The sequence below is a fragment of the Diabrotica virgifera genome, chromosome 9 (assembly GCF_917563875.1).
Source record: "Diabrotica virgifera virgifera chromosome 9, PGI_DIABVI_V3a".
In the NCBI taxonomy this organism is placed as follows: Eukaryota; Metazoa; Arthropoda; class Insecta; order Coleoptera; family Chrysomelidae; genus Diabrotica; species Diabrotica virgifera.
Genome location: NC_065451.1, coordinates 92,961,657 through 92,981,765, shown reverse-complemented (window position 1 = coordinate 92,981,765; position 20,109 = coordinate 92,961,657). Strand labels below are relative to the sequence as shown.

General features: G+C 34.1%; 1 protein-coding gene across 1 annotated transcript in view; it reads left to right on the top strand.

The window, feature by feature from the left end:
* Positions 1-20,109, top strand: part of LOC114334789 (uncharacterized) — a 44,530-nt gene that overhangs the window by 6,627 nt on the left and 17,794 nt on the right. Inside the window, exon 3 of the mRNA XM_028284883.2 lies at positions 12,279-12,425. Within this exon, the coding sequence (XP_028140684.1) occupies positions 12,279-12,425 (147 nt within the window). The remainder of the gene's footprint in view (positions 1-12,278; positions 12,426-20,109) is intronic.

The window sequence follows — 20,109 nt, the reverse complement described above, 5'->3', positions numbered from 1 at the left end:
TCCCATTTAGTGATGTCTAAATTTCTGGTTTTCAATGCTAGATTCACTGCTTTCCATATAACTCCATTGTATCTTTCGACTTGACCATTTCCTCCAGGGTTATATGGTGCTGTTCTACTTGAAGATATTCCTTTAGTTAGAGTGTAGATAATTAATAAATTCTTGTAAAGTAAAGCTAGTTCCCCTGTCAGAATGTATATATGCCGGCATTCCATATAAACAAAACAGTTGATTCAAACATTCAATTACTGTCTGACTAGATGTATCTGAGCATGGAAAAGCCCATGGAAATCTTGAAAATTCATCAATGATTGTAAGCATATAAGAATTTCTAGAAGAACTGGGTATTAGACCTTTAAAGTCAATGTTCAATCTTTCGAAAGGAGCTGTTGATTTAATTAAATGTGTATCATCTTCTTTCTTATAAAATCTGGGTTTGATTTCTGCACAGATTGGACAAGAGGTAATTACGTGTTTAATTTCATCTAAAGAATAAGGTAAATTTCGAATTTTTACAAAATGGTTCATACGAGTAATCCCAGGATGCGATAAATCTGAATGTAATTGATATAACTTGCTTGTATTATTTATATTATTGCATATTCTTGATAGTGCATCAGCTGCATCATTAGCTTTTCCTGGACGATAGATAATATCATATTTAAAACAAGAAAGCTCCAAACGCCAACGCAAATTTTTTTCATTTTTGATTTTACTTGTATGGTTTGTATTAAACATGAACGAAACTGATTTTTGATCTGTGATTAGTTTGAATTGTCTTCCTAAAAGATAGTGTCTCCATTTTTTCAATGCTTCAACGCAAGCATATGCTTATTTTTCAATTGCAGAATGTTTTCGTTCAGAATCTGTAAGGGTACGTGAGAAAAAATCAACGGGTCTTCCAGATTGACTCAGAGTGGCAGCAATAGCAAATTCAGAAGCATCAGTTTCAACAATGAGAATTTCTTTTTCATCAATTGTCCATAGAAGTGCATTAGCTATATCAGTTCTCAATTCCTCAAAAGCAAATACCAAGTCCGGACCTAATGGAAATTTCTTGCAATCTATAAGACCTCTAATTTTTGCTGAAAAATTATTAACCCATTTTGAGTAATGTGAACACATTCCAAGTGCCCTCTGAAGACTTTTAGAATCATTCGGAACTGGTAAATTTAGTAGAGGCTTCAATCTGTCTGGATCAGGTTTCATTGTAGAGTTTTCTATTGTATATCCCAAAATATGTATAATTTTTTGATTGTAGTGACATTTATTTTGATTTAAAGTTAACCCATATTTTTTAACAGCATTTAAAAAATTCTGTAAATTTAAATCATGTCTATCTTGATCCTCACCACCAACTGTTACATCATCTAAATAAGCGTAAACACCTTGTAGATTTTCTTTTTTTATGATAGAATCAATGGCTCTCTGAAAACATGATACTCCATTGGTAACCCCAAAAGGAATACGACGGAATTGGTAGAGGCATCCACTTGCCTCGAAAGCTGTAAATGGTTTGTCAGATTCGTAAATTGGTATTTGATGATATGCGTATTTTAAATCAATTGAGCTAAAAATTTTATATTTTGATATCTTAGACACTAATGAATCAATATTCGGCAACGGATAAGCATCAAGTAATGTGAATCTATTTATTGTTTGAGAGTAATCAACTACCATCCGACGTTTATGATTTTCGTTTTTAGTTACCAACACTTAAACCCTCCAAGGTGATTTACTTTCTTCAATAATTTCTTCTTTAAGGAGACGTTTTATTTCTTCTTTAATAAATTCTTCATCTTCCTGTGAATGCCTGCGAGATTTAGTATCAATAGGGTGACAAGTTTCTGTTAAATTGGCAAACAATGAAGGTGGCTTAATTTTAGCTTCAGTAAGACAGCATAACTTAAGAGGTCTTCTTGGTTCTCCAAATTTAACTTCTAAGCTTGCATGTTGTTTCATAATATCTTGACCCAAAATCGCATCTGTACAAAGCTTGGATAAAACTAAAACTTTTGTTTAATCATATTTTTCTTTATCAATCTGAATGTTTATTAAACAATAGCCTTGAATATTAGCTGAGAATGACATAGATGCCATATAAACTTGGACCCCTTGTATTGGAAAAATTTTAAGCTTATTTTCAATAGCGAATTCATGATCTAAAAAAGTATCTGAGCTTCCAGTGTCTATTAAAGCGTTGGCATCAATTTGGTTAACTGTTACTTTGGCTATACATTTTGAATGCGATTGAGGTTTTTCCATTGAAGAAGCGATTACCATTGTAGATGCATAAGTTGATCTCGTTTGACTTTTCTTTGATTGCATGCACATTTTAAACCAGTGTCCAATTTTATGACAGTTTTGGCCAATCGCAGCCCTTGCTGGACATACAGATCGAGGATGTCTTGGATGTCCACAAAAATAACAAGTCTGACCAGGTTTTGTTTGAACAGAAGCTAAAGTAGTTTGTTCTGAATTTGGATGACTACAAGATGCTATATTATTTAATGATGCATTATATGTATCAGATTGTTTTTGAGAATCTTCTAAAGATCTAGATTTAGATAATGCTTCGTCCAAAGATAAAGAACTAAACTCTAGTAATCTTTGACGTATATTAGATTGAACGAGACCATTAATAAAAGCATCACGAATATAATCATTTTTATTTTCGTCTGAAGAAACTGCTTTAAAATTACAATTTTTAGCCAAAAGCTTTAACTGTTGTGCATACAGATCTATAGATTCGTTTATTTGTTGTTTTCTTGTAGCTAGATATGTCTTGCGTAAATCTCATTTGTAGGTTTAATATACAATTCTTCCAAAATTTTGATAGCAGAAATGTATGTTTTTGCTTCGCTTATGTAATCATATACTGAATGTGAGACAAAATTGATTAAAAGCATGTACTTGTCTTTATCTTCTAGCGATTTTTCTGTAGATTTATTGCTTTCCAAAAAATTCTTAAATGTTTCGTACCAGTGTTTAAATTCTTTGGCGGCAGTTTGGGAGTTTGGATCAGCCTCTAGTTTATCAGGTCTAAAGTATTTCTCCATTGTATATTTGGTATATTTATGTGAATAAAATTGTAGTAATAATGCCTTTTACAAAATTAGGCTTTTATTCACATAAAACTTGACAGTAGAATTAATTTGAATGACAAAACAATTAATCAATAAAATAAACAATGACAAAAGAATACTAAATTATACTACAGACACAAAATCTAGGCATGGGATAAAAAAGTATATTTGAAGAATGTGTGTTATTTTGTTCTTCTTACTGGCGGTACAGACTCGTTTTTTTAATATTTAATTTAATTATACAGGGTGATTGATTAGTGGGGTAAAGCTCAATAGATTCGCTATAGTAATAGATAGCAATAAAAGTTAATAACAAAAATTTTAGCCACCTTTGAGCTTCACATTACAAAATTAGTTAGAATGTTACCACATTCGTGTTCGATAACACAGTGACAGACCAAATTTATGTTTTTTTAAATGGAACACCCTATATTTTATATTCGAAATTCTGTTAACTTCTCCATCACAACAATATAAAGGTTTGTTGTTCAACTCCCTGTATAAATAAAAATAAGCAAAACAGCAATGATTTGTTAATGCCATATTTTTTACGTATTGTCAAAATTTTCAAGAATGATCGATATTGCTAATTTTCATTATATCAAATACAGGGTGAGTCAAAACGCAAGTACATTATTTTCTCAGTAATTTTAAATGGAACACCCTGTATTTTATATCATTACTGAAAAGTACCATTACCGTACTTTAATTTTTAGATAACATTCCCTATGTCTAAATTTATTAGTTTTCGAGATATTTTCATTTTTCAATGGACCAGTAGCGTGGCCACCCAAATCACCAGAACTTAATAAACTGGACTGATTTTTTTGGAGTTACGTTAATAATGAAGTTTATAAAATACTATCAACAACCAGGGATGAGATGAAAAATAGAGTACAAAGTGTATTTCGATGTGGTGTAGCTTCTAATTTTTTCAAACATGTTTTTTTTGCAAAATGTATTACTGATAAATTATGTTTCGTTCTTTATTAGTTACATTGTTACATTTACATAATACAAAAGTAGTGTTTAATTGTCTTTACAAAATGTTGTATTTTGTGTTTGTGTGTTTTTTTGTAAAATTTATTACTAATTTTCTTTGTTTATTTGTTGCATTTACATAAAAAAGTAGTTTTTAATTGTTTCAAAAATGTTGCATATTGTGGTTGTGTTTTTTTTTTGTAAAATGTATTAATAATAAATTATTTTTATTTATTTATTTGCTACATTGTTACATTTATTACCGCATTGATAATCAGTAATCGTCAATTGTCAATTCAGTCATGGCTTACTTAAAATTTAGATAAATTTAGACGCCTAAAATAATTTGCTCTGAAAAATAAAAATATTTCGAAAACTAATAAATTTGGACATAGGGAATGATATATAAAAAATAAAGTACGGTAATGTTACTAAATAATGATATAAAATACGAGGTGTTCTATTTAACATTACTGAGAAAATAATGTACTTGCGTTTTGACTCACCCTGTGTCTGATTGAAAATTAACAATGTCAATAATTCTTGAAAATTTTGACAATAAATATAAAAATATGGCATGAATAAGCCATTGCTGTTGTGCTTATTTTTATTTATACAGGGAGTTGAACTTGTTATGATTTTCATACAAAATTGGTTATAACTTTGTAAATACCCTGTATAACATAACAAACCTTTATATTTTTTTAATGAAGAAGTTAATATAAAATAAAATATAGGGTGTTCTATTTAAAAAAACATATGTTTGATCTGCCACTGCGTTATCGAACACCCTGTAACATTCTAACTAATTTTTTAATGTGAAGCTCAAAGGTGGCTAAAATTTTTGTTATTAACTTTTATTGCTATCTATTACTATAGCGGAGCTATTGAGCTTTACCCCACTAATCAATCACCCTGTATAGTAATTTACACATACCAACATATTTTTTAAATGGGACTCTGCACCGCCATTCTTTACTATATTACACATATTTGTGCCAAATATCCCTACAACATATTCAAAATTAAAGCTGCAATATTGGAAAGCGTTTTTGCGCGCAGATGTTGCCTCTTAACTAGTCATCTTGAATTATCTGACAGCCGTTAAATAAGTCTTTCGATTGAAAACATAAATCAGTTTTGTCCTGGATCTTTAATTTAGCAGCCTGGACAAAGATTGAATATTCTTATAAGCTATTTACTCCTTACTACTATTTATTTTCAACAACTGTTTATTCAACAAATATTATCAACAATTATTTAAATTTCCTAATTATGTACATATTGAAGACACTTAGTGTTGATGTACATTTTGAAAGAAGTTGGCAATCTACGCTTGATTAATTCAGTATTCATCAATCAGCCAATCGCGTCCACTGCTGGACGTAGGCCTCCCTTAGTTCTTTCCAGTGTTCTCTACACTGGGCCGCTTGTAGCCAGTTTCCCGCTACTCTTCTGATGTCATCGGTCCATCTATTCGGTGGTCGTCCTCGGCTGCTTTTATAGTTTCTGGACCTTCATGCTATGATTAGTCTTGTCCACCGACCATCTCGTGTTCTAGCTAAGTGCCCTGTCCAGTTCCACTTAGCGTCGTAGTTCTTTCGATGACATCTAATCTTGAACTCCTGATCTTTGCCTGATTTGTTGGCTTGTTATGTGGTCTCGAAGGCTCACGTTCAGAATTGCACGTTCCATGGTTCGTTGTGTAACTCTGAGTTTATTCGCGGATTTTGCATCAATGTTAAAGTCTCTGCTCTATAAGTTTGTACTGGCAAAACGCATTGTTTATAAACCTTTCGCTTGAGACACATGGGAATTGAACTTTTTAGAATATTATGGCTTACCTTGCCAAATGTTGCCCATGTCAAGCATGTTCGCCTCTGCATTTCATGTGTTTGATTGTCTCTGCTTATTTTGATCTCGTGTGCCAAACATTTGTGAGGGTCTGTTTGTAATATGGACTTATTGTCAATACTCTGGGCTAAGTATCAAAATACAAGGAAAAGTTATTTACCACCAATTTTATTGCTGGAATCGAATCTTACGATTGTATATATTAATAATATAGGTATGCAAATTCCGCGGATCGTGTGCTACTTTTTTTATAAACAAATAAGCGCCCGAAAATCGTGTTTTTTTTCAAATTTTGCTCTATACCTCCAAAGATTTTAACCTTACACCAAAAACACTCGATTTTCCCGATTTGCTTCGACGAAAATTTTCCCCGGAAAGTGCGGGGTTTTCCAACAAAATCTTTAATTTTCAACTAAAATTTTAGATAAGTAATTGTTTATTAATAATTAAATAACTTGATAATATAAAAGCTCTTTTCGCATAGATTATAATTCCATAAGCAGATGGAAATTGAATGAACAGTTTAGCAACAATTGAATTGTCAATTAAAAATTTACGGTCGCTATAATAACCCCAATAATTACGATACATAAGATTAACTATGATTTTTGTATAAAAAGACACTGTACATATCTACTTTAGTTAACAGAATTGAAATTAGTCTATTTAAACGGCCCCGGGAATATTTTAAAATTATAAACAATTTTTTGGCTTATAAACAAATAGAATATCTCGGGAAATATTAAATTAAATTAAACCATGAAAACGGTATTGGAAAAAAGTGGCAGGACGCTTCTTTTAAAAGCAAAAACGTTTAATTGTGATAAGTGGTTCCTGAAAGTTGACCGGCATTTACGGCAAATACATAAACAATAGGATCATAATTAGTACCTTTTAGAGTTAAAAACACAAATATTCGCATTTGAAAGTTGTATAATTATTTAAACAATCTTTATTTAAACAAATTAAAAATTCTAGTAATTATTGATAAACAGTTACTTATCTAAAATTTTAGTTGAAAATTAAAGATTTTGTTGGAAAAACCCGCATTTTCCGGGGAAAATTTTCGTCGAAGTAAATCGGGAGAAACACATTTTGATGCAGAATTTAATTACAGTGAATTTTTATTTGAGTGATTTTGGTGTAAAATTAAAATCTTTGGAGTTATAGAGCAACAATTACCACTCATTACGAGATTTGTCATAATGTCATTATGACATTTGTCAAATCGTTGTCAGTGGAATTTGTAATTGATAAAAAAGTATTGAATGTTGTGTGTGTATGCTCCTCAAACAGGTCTGGGTGAGAATGAAAGAAGAGCTTTCTATGACCAATTAGGAGACGTACTGAGTGATATTCCAGCAGAGGAGAAAGTTATAATAGGAGGTGATTTCAATGCACATGTGGGCCAAGCCAGGACAGAATATGAAACAATACATGGGGGATTAGGCTTTGGAACTAGAAATGAAGCTGGAGATAACATGCTTGAATTAGCAACAGTATTGGATATGGCTACTGTTAACACATTCTTTAAAAAGAGAGAAACTCAACTTATTACCTACAAAAGTGGACAACATCAATCCCAAATAGACTACTTCATGATAAGGAAAGAAGACATACGTGAATGGAAGCACTGCAAGGTCATAGTTAGTGAGACAGTAAGCCAACAACATAAGCTGCTTGTTCTGGACATCGAAGTAAAAAAGCGAAACTAAAAAAAATATCGGAGAGGACCACAAAAAATGAAGTGGTGGATGCTAAAAGATAAGAAAGAAGGTCTATTCAGGGAAAGACCAGTAGAAAAAATATGTTGGATCATGAAAGGAAGCCCTAACACAATTTGGAGAAAAATGGATAACATTATTAGAGAGACGGCTATTGAAATACTTGGGAAAACGTCAGGAAAGAAGTTTAAGGACAAAGAGACTTGGTGGTTGTCAAATGAAGTACAAGGAAAAATAAAAGAGAAGGAAAAATTATATAAAAAGTGGTAAGAAACCAGATCGGACATAGATCTTTAAAACTATATGGTCGCCAAAAAGGAAGCGAAAGTAGCAGTAGCAAAAGCTTAAGCAGAAGCGTATTCAAACCTATACGATCAACTTGATACCAGGGAAGGCGAAGCAAAGATATATAAAATGGCCAAACAGAGAGCAAAGAAAGCAAGAGATTTTAATCAGATTAGATTTATCCGAGATATAATAAAATACTATTTTAAGAAAAGGATGTCAAAAAGAGATAGAGAAAGTATTTTGACAGTTTATTAAATGAAGAATTTTACAGACAGCCTGTGGAGTTAACGGAGACAGTAACAGCAATGATTACCAGAATAACAAACGCGGAAGTGGCTCAAGCGCTTCAAAAAATAAAGAAAGGAAAAGCAGTCGGACCAGATATATTCCTGGGGAAGTATGGAGAACATTTGGAGAGACAGAAATAAGTTGGGTAGCAGGTCTATTTAATAGAATTATGGAAGTTGGACAAATGCCAGACGAATGGAGAAGCAGTATATTAGTACCTGTCTAGAAAAACAAGGGAGACATACAACAATGTACAAACTACAGGGCTATAAAACTACTTAGCCGCACCATGAAAATATGGGAGAGAGTAATTGATAGACGGATACGTGAAGAAACCGAAATATCCGATAATCAATTTGGCTTTATGCAGGGCAGATCAACAACAGATGCAATTTTCATTGTAAGGCAAATAATGAAAAAATACAGGAATAAAGAGACCAACGCTCATATGGTATTCATTGATCTTGAAAAAGCATATGATAGAGTTCCTCGAGAGATTCTGTGGTGGGCACTCAATAAGAAAGGAGTCCCCGGCGAATATGTAAAGATTTTGAGAGATATGTATGAGGGAATAACGACTAGTGTTAGGACAGGTGTGGGAGATACGAATAAATTTCAGGTAAAAGTAGGATTGCACCAAGACTCGGTGCTTAGTCATTATTTATTCTTATTACTTTTGGACCAGCGAAACTACAGGGTAGCATTCCATGGTGCCTAATGTATGCTGATGATGTAGTGTTAATAGGAAATAAATAAAGAGACTTGGAACAAAAACTCTAACAGTGGAGACAAGCTCTGGAGGAAAAAGGTTTAAAACTAAGTAGGACAAAAACAGAGTATTTGGAATGTTCATTTAAAGATCGAGTTACTACAAATAAAATGGTGTCTTTGGATTATGAAATGATTGTAAAAAGCAATAGTTTTAAGTACCTAGGGCCGGTATTACAGAGTAATGGAGATGCATGCAGTAGAATTATGGCTAGATGGATGAAGTTGAAAGAAGCGAGTGGTGTGTTGTGTGACAGAAAATTTCCAATGAAACTGAAGGGAAAATTCTATAAAACAGCCATAAGACCGGCTATGATGTACGGAACTGAATGTTGGGCAGTGAAAAAGAAAGAGGAACAACGAATGCATGTGGCGGAAATGAGAATGCCTAGATGGATGAGTGGAGTGACAAAGAAGGATAAAATTAGAAATGAGTATGTTACGGGAAGTCTAGGTGTGGCACCAATTGATGCCAAAATGAGAGAGCACAGGTTAAAATGGTTTGGTCATGTTCAACGTCGAGACGTTAATCACCCAATACGAGAAATAACTGAAGTGCAGATTCCTGGAAGGAGTAGGAGAGGAAGACCAAAGAAGACCTGCGGGGAGACGATAAGGCAGTGCATGTTGGTAAAGCGGATTAACATTGATATGACCAAAGATAGAATTGTGTGGAGAAATGAAATTATAGAAGCCGACCCCGCATAGGGATAAGGCAAAAAGAATGATGATGATGATGACGAGATTTGTCATAAGTTTTGTTTTCTCAAAATTTATTTTTAATCCTGCTCTCTCAGAGAGAGTTTTAAGCGAATGTATCATAGAAACTGTATCTTGCAAGTTGTCTGCAATTAATACAGTATCATCTGCAAACGACAGATAATTTAATCTTGCGCCATCTATATTGATGCCCACCCATATGTTGCCACTGAGTATTCTTAAATATTGACTCTAGAGCTGCCGTGAACAATTTTGGTGAAATAGTATCTCCTTGTCTTACTGCTCGAGCTAAGCTGAATTTTTCTGTGTCTCCGTGTAGCCGTATAGTTGATGTAGCGTTCTCATAATATAATATGTTTTTGATTAGTGATGTATACCTGTAATCTATTCGGCTTTGCTTTAGGGCTTCCAGTACTGTACCAACCTCTACAGAATCAAAAGCTTTCTCGTAATCGACAAATGCAAGAACCAGTGGTATGTTGTACTCCATGCATTTTTCAATTAATATCTTTGTGGTATGAAAATGGTCATTTATGCCATATCCTGCCATGAAACCTGCCTGTCCTTTGAGCTGATAGAAATCAAGTTTAGGTGTTAATCTCTTCCTTAAGATTTTCATAAAGAGTTTGTACATATATGAAAAGAGGCTGATGGGTCTATAATTTAGTAATATCACCTTTTTTGTGTAACAAGACTATCACTGCATTATTCCAATCTTTTGGAATCATACCCACATGTATGTAAGCATTTATTAAACAGTTCGCTTACAGATTTTAATAAGATTTCTCGTCCTGATTTTATTGCCTCAATAGCGAGTCCATCATCACCAGGTATAATTCGGTATTAAAGTGTTTAAAAAGTCACTTGTTAAAACCTAAGTGTAAAAGCTTTTTGTATTTAAATGATGTATATTTGAAACCGAAGAAATTGAGATTCGTCGAGGTGTGCGTCAGGATTGTGTGCTTTCTCCACTACTATTCAATATATATATGCGAATCAATATGTCAGGAGGCGCTCCTAGAGCAAAACATTGGTATGAACATTAACGGAGAGTTAATTAACAATATAGGATACGCTGATGACACGCGAATAGTAACAGATAACCTAGCAAATTTACAGTATTTGATGGAAAACATAAACACTCATACCAATAAGTATGGTCTAAAACTGAACATCAAAAAGACTAAATTCATGATTGTAACGAAGAAGATACACACCAATTTGAATTTAACCATAAATAATCAGCCAGTTGAAAGAGTTAGGTCCTACAAATATTTAGCGGTTTGCTTCAATGATACTAATGACCAGACAAGAGAAATCAAGAGGCGAATAGAGATAGCGAGAGATTCGTTTGTCAAAATGAAAAAGTTCCTATGCCGCCGGGACATAAATATAAACTTAAGAACAAGAATGTTAGGTGCTATGTTTTCTTCGTTCTGCTGTATGGTATGGAAGCTTGGACACTGAAAAAGATAAACATCAAAAACATTGAGGCATTCGAGATGTGGTGTTACAGAAGAATGTGTAAAATACCATGGACAGAAAGAGTAACAAATCAAGATGTTTTGCTGAAGATGGGGAAGGAATGCGAAGTCAAAAAAACCATACAAACGAAAAAACTGAAATATCTAGGCCACATAATGAGAGGAGAAAAGTACTCTCTGCTAAGACTCATAATCCAAGGAAAAATCTCGGGAAAGAGAAATGTGGGACGTAGGAGGATTTCCTGGTTGCGAAATTTAAGGTAGTGGTATGGGTGCAGTTCAATACAGTTGTTCAGAGCTGCAGCCAACAAAGTTAAGATTGCTGTGATGTTAGCCAACCTCCAATAGGAGACGGTACTGCAAGAAGAAGAATATGTATATTTATTACTCGGATCTCTTCAGTTCTCTACTTGTCGTAATCATAGAAAAAGATGGCATGCTACTTAGAAGTAACAATAATAGGTCATTGTAGTACGGTGGAATTTTTTCCAATATTCCGCAAAAGTGCGACACAAACATTTTCTTCGATACGTTAATTTGTGGACAACTTTTGGATTTTGTTGGATTTAGCTATATCTGAAGTATTGATAAAGTTCACTGCTGTCTAGTTATGAGCTTATATGCATATATACATATTCGTCACCCCAATTTCATAGACATCTTTTCTGGTACTGTACTTAACCTTTAACAACCTTTCTTTATATTACTTACTAGTATGTGGTATTCAACGAAATCAAATTGTACTGGCGGTAATAACTGTCCAAGAGATATAAAATATATACATACCTACGTGACATTAATGCAAAATCATTTTTCGCTCCCACGGTTCATAAGTTGGTCCCAAGATGCATACTACCAACTAAATTATTAAAAAAAAGCAATTATTGAAACGCTATGCACAAGAATGGTCCGTATATGTAGTTATATGCTCCGTATTAGGCGTCATACTCTTTTGCTTTTAAAAAGGGCACTTTCTGGATCTTCTTCTTCTTCCTCTTCAACCCATGGTTGTCAACTGCTGGACATTGGTCTCTCTAATTTTTTTCCAATGATGTCTTACATTTATTTATGCTTTTTTGTTTTAGCTCCGGAAATAGCAATAGAAAACGGTGATTCTGCAGAGGGTTCAGCTGCAAATAACAACAATATTAACAAAACTAACAGAAAAGGAAGAAAACCATCTAGGCCTCAACAAGAAGAAGAAGAGGAATCTCCGTGGTGGGCCTCTAAAAGTAAGATTTTGTTCCACACAAGGTGGATTAATTCATTTAGGTTAATAGTTATTTAACCAACAAGTGTATTAATAAAGGCGATTAACAATTGAGATATTTTAACGCGTGAGCGGTGCGAGCGCGTTAATGTTCGAGATTGTTAATGGCCATTTTAACTCACGAGTTCGTTACAAACCGAACCAAGACCATACTTTTCAAAAATAAAGGTATATCCATCTTCTGATTTTTCAAATCCACAGAATTTTAAACAATAAAGTAAATAATGACATACAATGACAGATAGTACTAACAGCGGCTACTTGATTTTAAATTTTTTAGTGGGAATATAAATAGGTATATATTTGGTTGCCTACACCACAGGTCACTGCCAATCACAGAGCGTTTAATTAGTTTATGCAAGCAATGTATGTTGTGTTGCCTATAATGAAATCGTTCATTAATAGAAAATCATTCATTAATAGGGGTCATTAATCAATGATTTTGAGGGTGTTAAAATTGATCATAAATGGACAGTCGACGGAAAAACTCATTAACGTGGTAAGCGTAGGTGCAATCTTTTTACAAGTGGTGCATTTGGGAATGCTTTAAATAATTTGGAAATTAAAAATTTAACGAAAATTTTTTGTTTTCATAACATTGTAATGTATTAAAAAATTTCAGCAGTTGTGAAAATGAATAGATTCCAGATACAGAATGCTAATATACAATATATACATATAATATCTAGAAGCAACAATCACCAATGACAACAAAATAGAACTAGAAGTTGAAACGCGAATACTGGCGGGGTCTTTGTAATGCAACATCATCTAATGAAGTAAAAACTTCTCTCATGATGTGCAAAGGTCCACATATATAAGACCATAGAGACGAAGCAACGAAGCACTAAAAAGCCCATAACCTAGAAATTTTGTGCAGTAAAGGCCGCGTCATATTATAATGCACGTCGCGTTTTCGGCACGTAGCGTTTGCAGACCGTCAATCGGACTGCCCATTCACATTATCATACATAGAACGTTTACGTTGGTTTCAGTTTGGTGTGGTGCAGATGTGTTTATTGTCACAACACATGTTTACATGACAAATTGCCTCGAAAACTACTTTTTAAATTAGACCGGGCAGTATCGTCGCCCCGGCTAGCGAAATTATTCCGATTCGATATTTTTAAACAAACTTACTCAAAAAGAAGTCCTTATAACATATCCACAGGGTACCGGGCGGTACCGTGGTCGAAAAATTGTTTAAACAAATTTACAAAAATATTTTTTTCATTTCGAGCAATATTTTTTTAGATAAACTGGGTCATTCTGGGCAAAAAAGGTCTCTTGTCATTTTTCTCTAAAATTGATTGTTGTCGAGTTACATGCGATTAAAAATTTGAAAAATGCGAAAAGGCCATTTTCAAGGCTTAATAACTCGATTAAAAGTATTATTATGAATTTCAATAAGTGACCAAATCAAGTTTCAAACCCCTTCTTCAAGGTCCCAAAGAGATTTTTGTCATTATTTTACTACAAAGCTGTTATTTTTAGTTATTAACATTTAGCGCTATAATCCAACTGTATCGTCGCCCCCGTTAGCGAAACTATTTCGATTAGATGTTTTTGCACAAACTTACTCAAAAAGAGTCCTTATAACAAACCACAGGGTGCCGGGCGGTGCCGTTGTCAAAAAATTGTTTTAACAATTCTTATTAAACAAATTCACAAAAATAATTTTTTCATTACGAACGATTTTTTTTAGATAATTTGGGTTATTCTTAGCAAAAAACATATCTTGCAAAAATGCGGAAATGGCCATATAACTCGACAACAATCAATTTTAGAGAAAAATCACAAGAGACCTTTTTTGCCCAGAATAACTCAAATTATTATTAATTTGGGTTTAATTAAATTATTAATAAAAAATTATTTTTGTGAATTTGTTTAACAAAAATTGTTTAAACAATTTTTAGACCACGGCACCGCCCGGAACCGTGTTGATGTGTTATAAGGACCTCTTTTTGAGTAAGTTTGTGCAAAAAAATCTAATTTCGCTAACGGGGGCCACGATACAGTTGGACTATAGCGGTAATTGTTAATAGTTAAAAATAACAGCTTTGTAATAAAATAATGACAAAAATCTCTTCAGGACCTTGAAGAAGTTGTTTGAAACTTGATTTGGTCACTTATTGAAATTCATAATAATAATTTTTAATCGAGTTATTAAGCCTTGATTTTTCGCAATTTTAGAGAAAAATGACAAGAAGCCTTTTTTGCTCAGAATTACTCAAATTATCTAAAAAAAATATTGCTCGAATGAAAAAATATTTTTGTGAATTTGTTTAAAAAAGATTGTTTAAACAATTTTTCGACCACGGCACCGCCTGGCACCCTGTGGATATGTTATAAGAACCTCTCTTTGAGTAAATTTGTGCAAAAAATCGAATCGGAATAATTTCGCTAGTGAGGGCGACGATACTGACCGGTCTAAATACTCGGTATCAAATTCAAAGAAATACCTACATAAACAACAAGGGGAAAACGACCCGTATCTGTCAACATCCGAAAAATATTGTTTTCGAATTAACCGAACGCAGACGTAACGTGTCTTATACGCTACGTTACGTGTCTTATATGCACAATATGAATGGTTCAATTTAAAAACCATTAAATTATATTTTTCGCAAACGAAACGCTACGTGACAAAAACGCGACGTGCATTATAATATGAGGCGACCTTAAGATGAATCGTCAGGCAACTTTTTGCATTCGATTCGAGAGAGTGTCAGGCAATTTTGTAAACTAAATTGATCTCCGGCAAAAAATTTTGTGCATGAGAAAATGCATTTTCAAAGTGCATCTCAAAGAGATGGAAAATGAAAAATTTAGAACTCAGGAAATATTGACGAAAATGAGTTCAATTTTTATATTTGAGGGGGTTTTGGAGGTCAGTGAACACAAATTTCATGATGGCGATGGTCTCCGAGGTATCTGGTGGCTAGGGTGGAGCTTGTTCGCCTGGGACGATCGAATAATTCGCGGGACGTTCGAATAATTCGCGGGACGTTCGAATAATTCGCGAAATGAAGATTGGATCGAAAAACTGAAAAATACGCGTTCAATGTTTTTCAAAAATCTATCGAATGACACGACCCAAGACCACCCCTCCCCCCACTCCACCCCCTGTAGGTTGGGCTGGAGGTAACTTTAAAATCTTAAATGGAAACTCCCATTTGTTATTACAGATTTGGATTGCTTACGTAAAAATAAGCAACTTTTATTCGAGACATTTTTTCAAATTGTGAATAGATGGCGCTATAATCGGAAAACCGATTTATCGTGATACCGTAGGTAAATTATAGAAACGGTCTAATATCTCGAGAAATACACTTCCAAAGGAAAGACAAAAAAATACGTATTCAGTATTTTCAAGAACCTATCAAATATCATCAAACACGATCCTCCCGTCCACCACCTGCGGGTGGGGTGGGGGTAACGTTAAAATCTTAAATAGGAATCCCCATGTTTTATTGCAGATTGGGATTCCTCGTGAAAAAATAAGTAACATTTATTCGAAACATTTTTTAGAATTGTTGATAGATGGCGCTAATTAAGTGTTTTTCCGATTATAGCACCATCTATCCGTAATTCGAAAAAATGTCTCTAATGAAAGTTACTTATTTTTACGCAAGGAATCCAAATCTGCAATAAAATTGGGGGCTCCTATTTAAGATTTTAAAGTTACCCCCACCCCACCTCCAGGGGGTAGAGTGGAGGGTCGTGTTTTATGTTATTCAAGGTTCTTGAAAAATATTAAACACGTATTTTTTGGTTTTTTACTTGGAAGTGTATTTCTCGAGATATTAGACCGTTTCCATAATTTACCTATGGTATCACGAAAAAATCTTTTTTTCCGATTATAGCGCCATCTATCCGCAATTCGAAAAAATGTCTCGAATAAGAGTTGCTTATTTTTACGTAAGCAATCCAAACCTGCAATAATAAATGGGGTTTCTATTTAAGATTTTAAAGTTCGTGGAGATTTTAAAGTGGAGATCGTGTTTAATGTCATTCGATAGATTTTTGAAAAATACTGAATACGTATTTTTCACTTTTTCGATCTAATCTTAATTTCGCGAATTATTCGATCTTCCCGCGAATTATTTGGTCGTTCCAGGCGATGAGTTCCACCCTCGGCACAAGGTACCTCGGAGACCATCGCCGCCATAAAATTCGTATTTAGTGACCTCCAAAACACCCAAGTATAAAAATAGAATTCATTTCCGTCAATGTTTCAGGAGTCCTAAATATTTTATTTTCCATCTCTTCGAGATGCACTTTAAAGATGCATTTTCTCATGCACAAAATTTTTTGCCGGCGATCAATTTAGGTCACAAAATTTCCTGACACCCTCTCGAATCGTATGCAAAAAGTTTCATGACGATTCATCTTACTGCACAAAATTCCTAGGTTTAATGTTTCGTTGTCTCGTCTAATAATACGACCAGTAGTCGCGTATGGAAGCGAAACTTGGACGCTAGCAAAAAGAGAAGTAGGTAATCAACTTCCTTGTAAGGAGTTGCAGAGATAGCGTGACAAATGAATGGAGGCGCAGACACGAGTTATAGTTCCGTTCCCCAAAACAATATGTTTTGAGAAAGGCCAAATGGTAGAAGGTCTGTAGGATGGCTTAGAAAGAGTGGAAAGATGCAGTCAGAGAGGATCAAGAGAAAATTGAAGTGAGGCAACATGAAATAGTGACACAAGACTGACAAACTGGAAGGCAATAGTAAACGCGGCAAAGACTCACGAAGAGTTGTAACGTCATTGATGATGATGACGATGACATGGCATTAGGAAAATCACTGTTTGGATATCGAGCAAACTATTACCGATATAGGCTCTAATTACGGAAGTGGAAATTGCAACGTCAAAATAAATGTAGTTTCAACTAAAATTGTGATCCATTCACATAAAAACTTTGAAAATAATACTAAAATGGTAAGGTAAAGTGTTTAATCCTAATAGCAACATTAAAAATATTGAAAAATATTAAAAATAATATTAATAAAAGATTTTTAAATTGAAAACTTATTGGTCCATTTCCCTGGTGACACCTCCAAGGCTTCTACAATATGCAAGCCAGATAGATGCTGCAGTGAAGACAAAAGGGAAGGAATTCTACACTATGCAATTCACAACCCCCGTCTGCAGCTTGGTAAAGTTCCAACGGAAAATGGACTTAGTTACTCTATAGGAGTAATACTAATATAAAATAAAAATAAAAATGTATACCATTTTTATTCAGTTGCAATGCGAAGGCAAAACAATCTTATTTTTCACTTAGAATACGGAGCGCAGTCCTTCTTCTTAAAGTGCCGTCTCCTAATCGGAGGTTGGATATCATCATCACTATCTTTACTCTATCTACCGCTGCTCTAAAGAGTTCTATAGAACTGGATTTAAACCAGTCCCTTAAATTCTTCAACCATGACACTCTCCTTCTTCCTATACTCCTTCCGCCTCTTATCTTTCCCTGTATTATCAGGCTTAGCATTTCATATCGCGGTCCCCTCATTACGTGTCCCAGATATTGTAACTTTCTTATTTTTATTGTGTTTATTATTTCGCATTCTTTCGTTTTCTTCTGTGTCCATGCTATTCTAAGCATCCTTCTGTAACACCACATTTCAAATGACTGTAGCTTATTTTATGTGTTCTTGCTTTAATGTCCAGCTGTCAAGTCCATATTTTAGTATCGAGAACACGTAGCATCTCAAAGTTCTTACTCTCAGTTCTAAGCTAAGGTCTTTGTTGCAGAGAACTGTTTTCATTTTTACAAACGCATTTCTTGCTATTTCTATCCTGGTCCTTATTTCTGTTGTTTGATTATTTTTCTCTGAAATTCAGGTTCCTAGGTATTTTTATTTATCAACCCTTTCTATTGGTACATTTCCCAAATGTATGTTTATTTGTATTTTTGTTTTCATAGTTATTATCATGTATTTGGTCTTTTTTATATTCATTTTTAGTCCATATTCTTCACAGAAATTTTTTGTTTTGTTTAGTAGTAGTTGGAGTTGTTCAGCAGAGCTTGCCATAATCACGGTATCATCTGCATATCTTATGTTGTTAATAGAGCGCAGTCCAGCACTATGAATCGACGATTTTCGACTCTTATTGGAGTCATCATCGGAGAGGCGCAGGCCTGCTGCTCCATACTCGAAGTGACCAACCATGAAAGCTTATCCCCACATTGCAACTGACGTGTATGGAGTAGGTGACTAGCGTCATCTGGCGATCGAAAGGTAAAGTTTTAAATCCTAATAGCAACATTAATAATATTGAAAAATATTAAAAATTTTGCTAAAAGATTTTTAAATTGAAAACTTATTGGTCCATTTCCCTGGTGACACCTCCAAGGTTTCTACAATATGCAAGCCAGATGGATGCTGCAGTGAAGACAAAAGGGAAGGAATTTTACAAAAGCTGCAGACGGGGGTTGTGAATTGCATATTGTAGAATTCCTTCCCTTTTGTCTTCACTGCAGCATCCATCTGGCTTGCATATTGTAGAAGCCTTGAAGGTGTCACCAGGGAAATGGACCAATAAGTTTTCAATTTAAAAATCTTGTAGTAATATTTTTAATATTTTTCAATATTATTAATGTTGTATTAGGATTGAAAATTTTACCTTTCAATTGCCAGATGACGCTAGTCACCTAATCCATACACGTCAGTTGCAATGTGGGGATAAGCTTTCATGGTTGGTCACTTCGAGTATGGAGCAGCAGGCCTACGCCTCTCCGATGATGACTCCAATAAGAGTCGAAAATCGTCGATTCATAGTGCTGGACTGCGCTCTATTAACAACATAAGATATGCAGATGATACCGTGATTATGGCAAGCTCTGCTGAACAACTCCAACTACTACTAAACAAAACAAAAAATTTCTGTGAAGAATATGGACTAAAAATGAATATAAAAAAGACCAAAGACATGATAATAACTATGAAAACAAAAATACAAATAAGCATACATTTGGGAAATGTACCAATAGAAAGGGTTGATAAATAAAAATACCTAGGAACCTGAATTTCAGAGAAAAATGATCAAACAACAGAAATAAGGACCAGGATAGAAATAGCAAGAAATGCGTTTGTAAAAATGAAAACAGTTCTCTGCAACAAAGACCTTAGCTTAGAACTGAGAGTAAGAACTTTGAGATGCTACGTGTTCTCGATACTAAAATATGGACTTGAAAGCTGGACATTAAAGCAAGAACACATAAAATAAGCTACAGTCATTTGAAATGTGGTGTTACAGAAGGATGCTTAGAATAGCATGGACACAGAAGAAAACGAAAGAATGCGAAATAATAAACACAATAAAAATAAGAAAGTTACAATATCTGGGACACGTAATGAGGGGACCGCGATATGAAATGTTAAGCCTGATAATACAGGGAAAGATAAGAGGCGGAAGGAGTATAGGAAGAAGGAGAGTGTCATGGTTGAAGAATTTAAGGGACTGGTTTAAATACAGTTCTATAGAACTCTTTAGAGCAGCGGTAGATAGAGTAAAGATAGTGATGATGATATCCAACCTCCGATTAGGAGACGGCACTTTAAGAAGAAGGACTGTGCTCCGTATTCTAAGTGAAAAATAAGATTGTTTTGCCTTCGCATTGCAACTGACTAAAA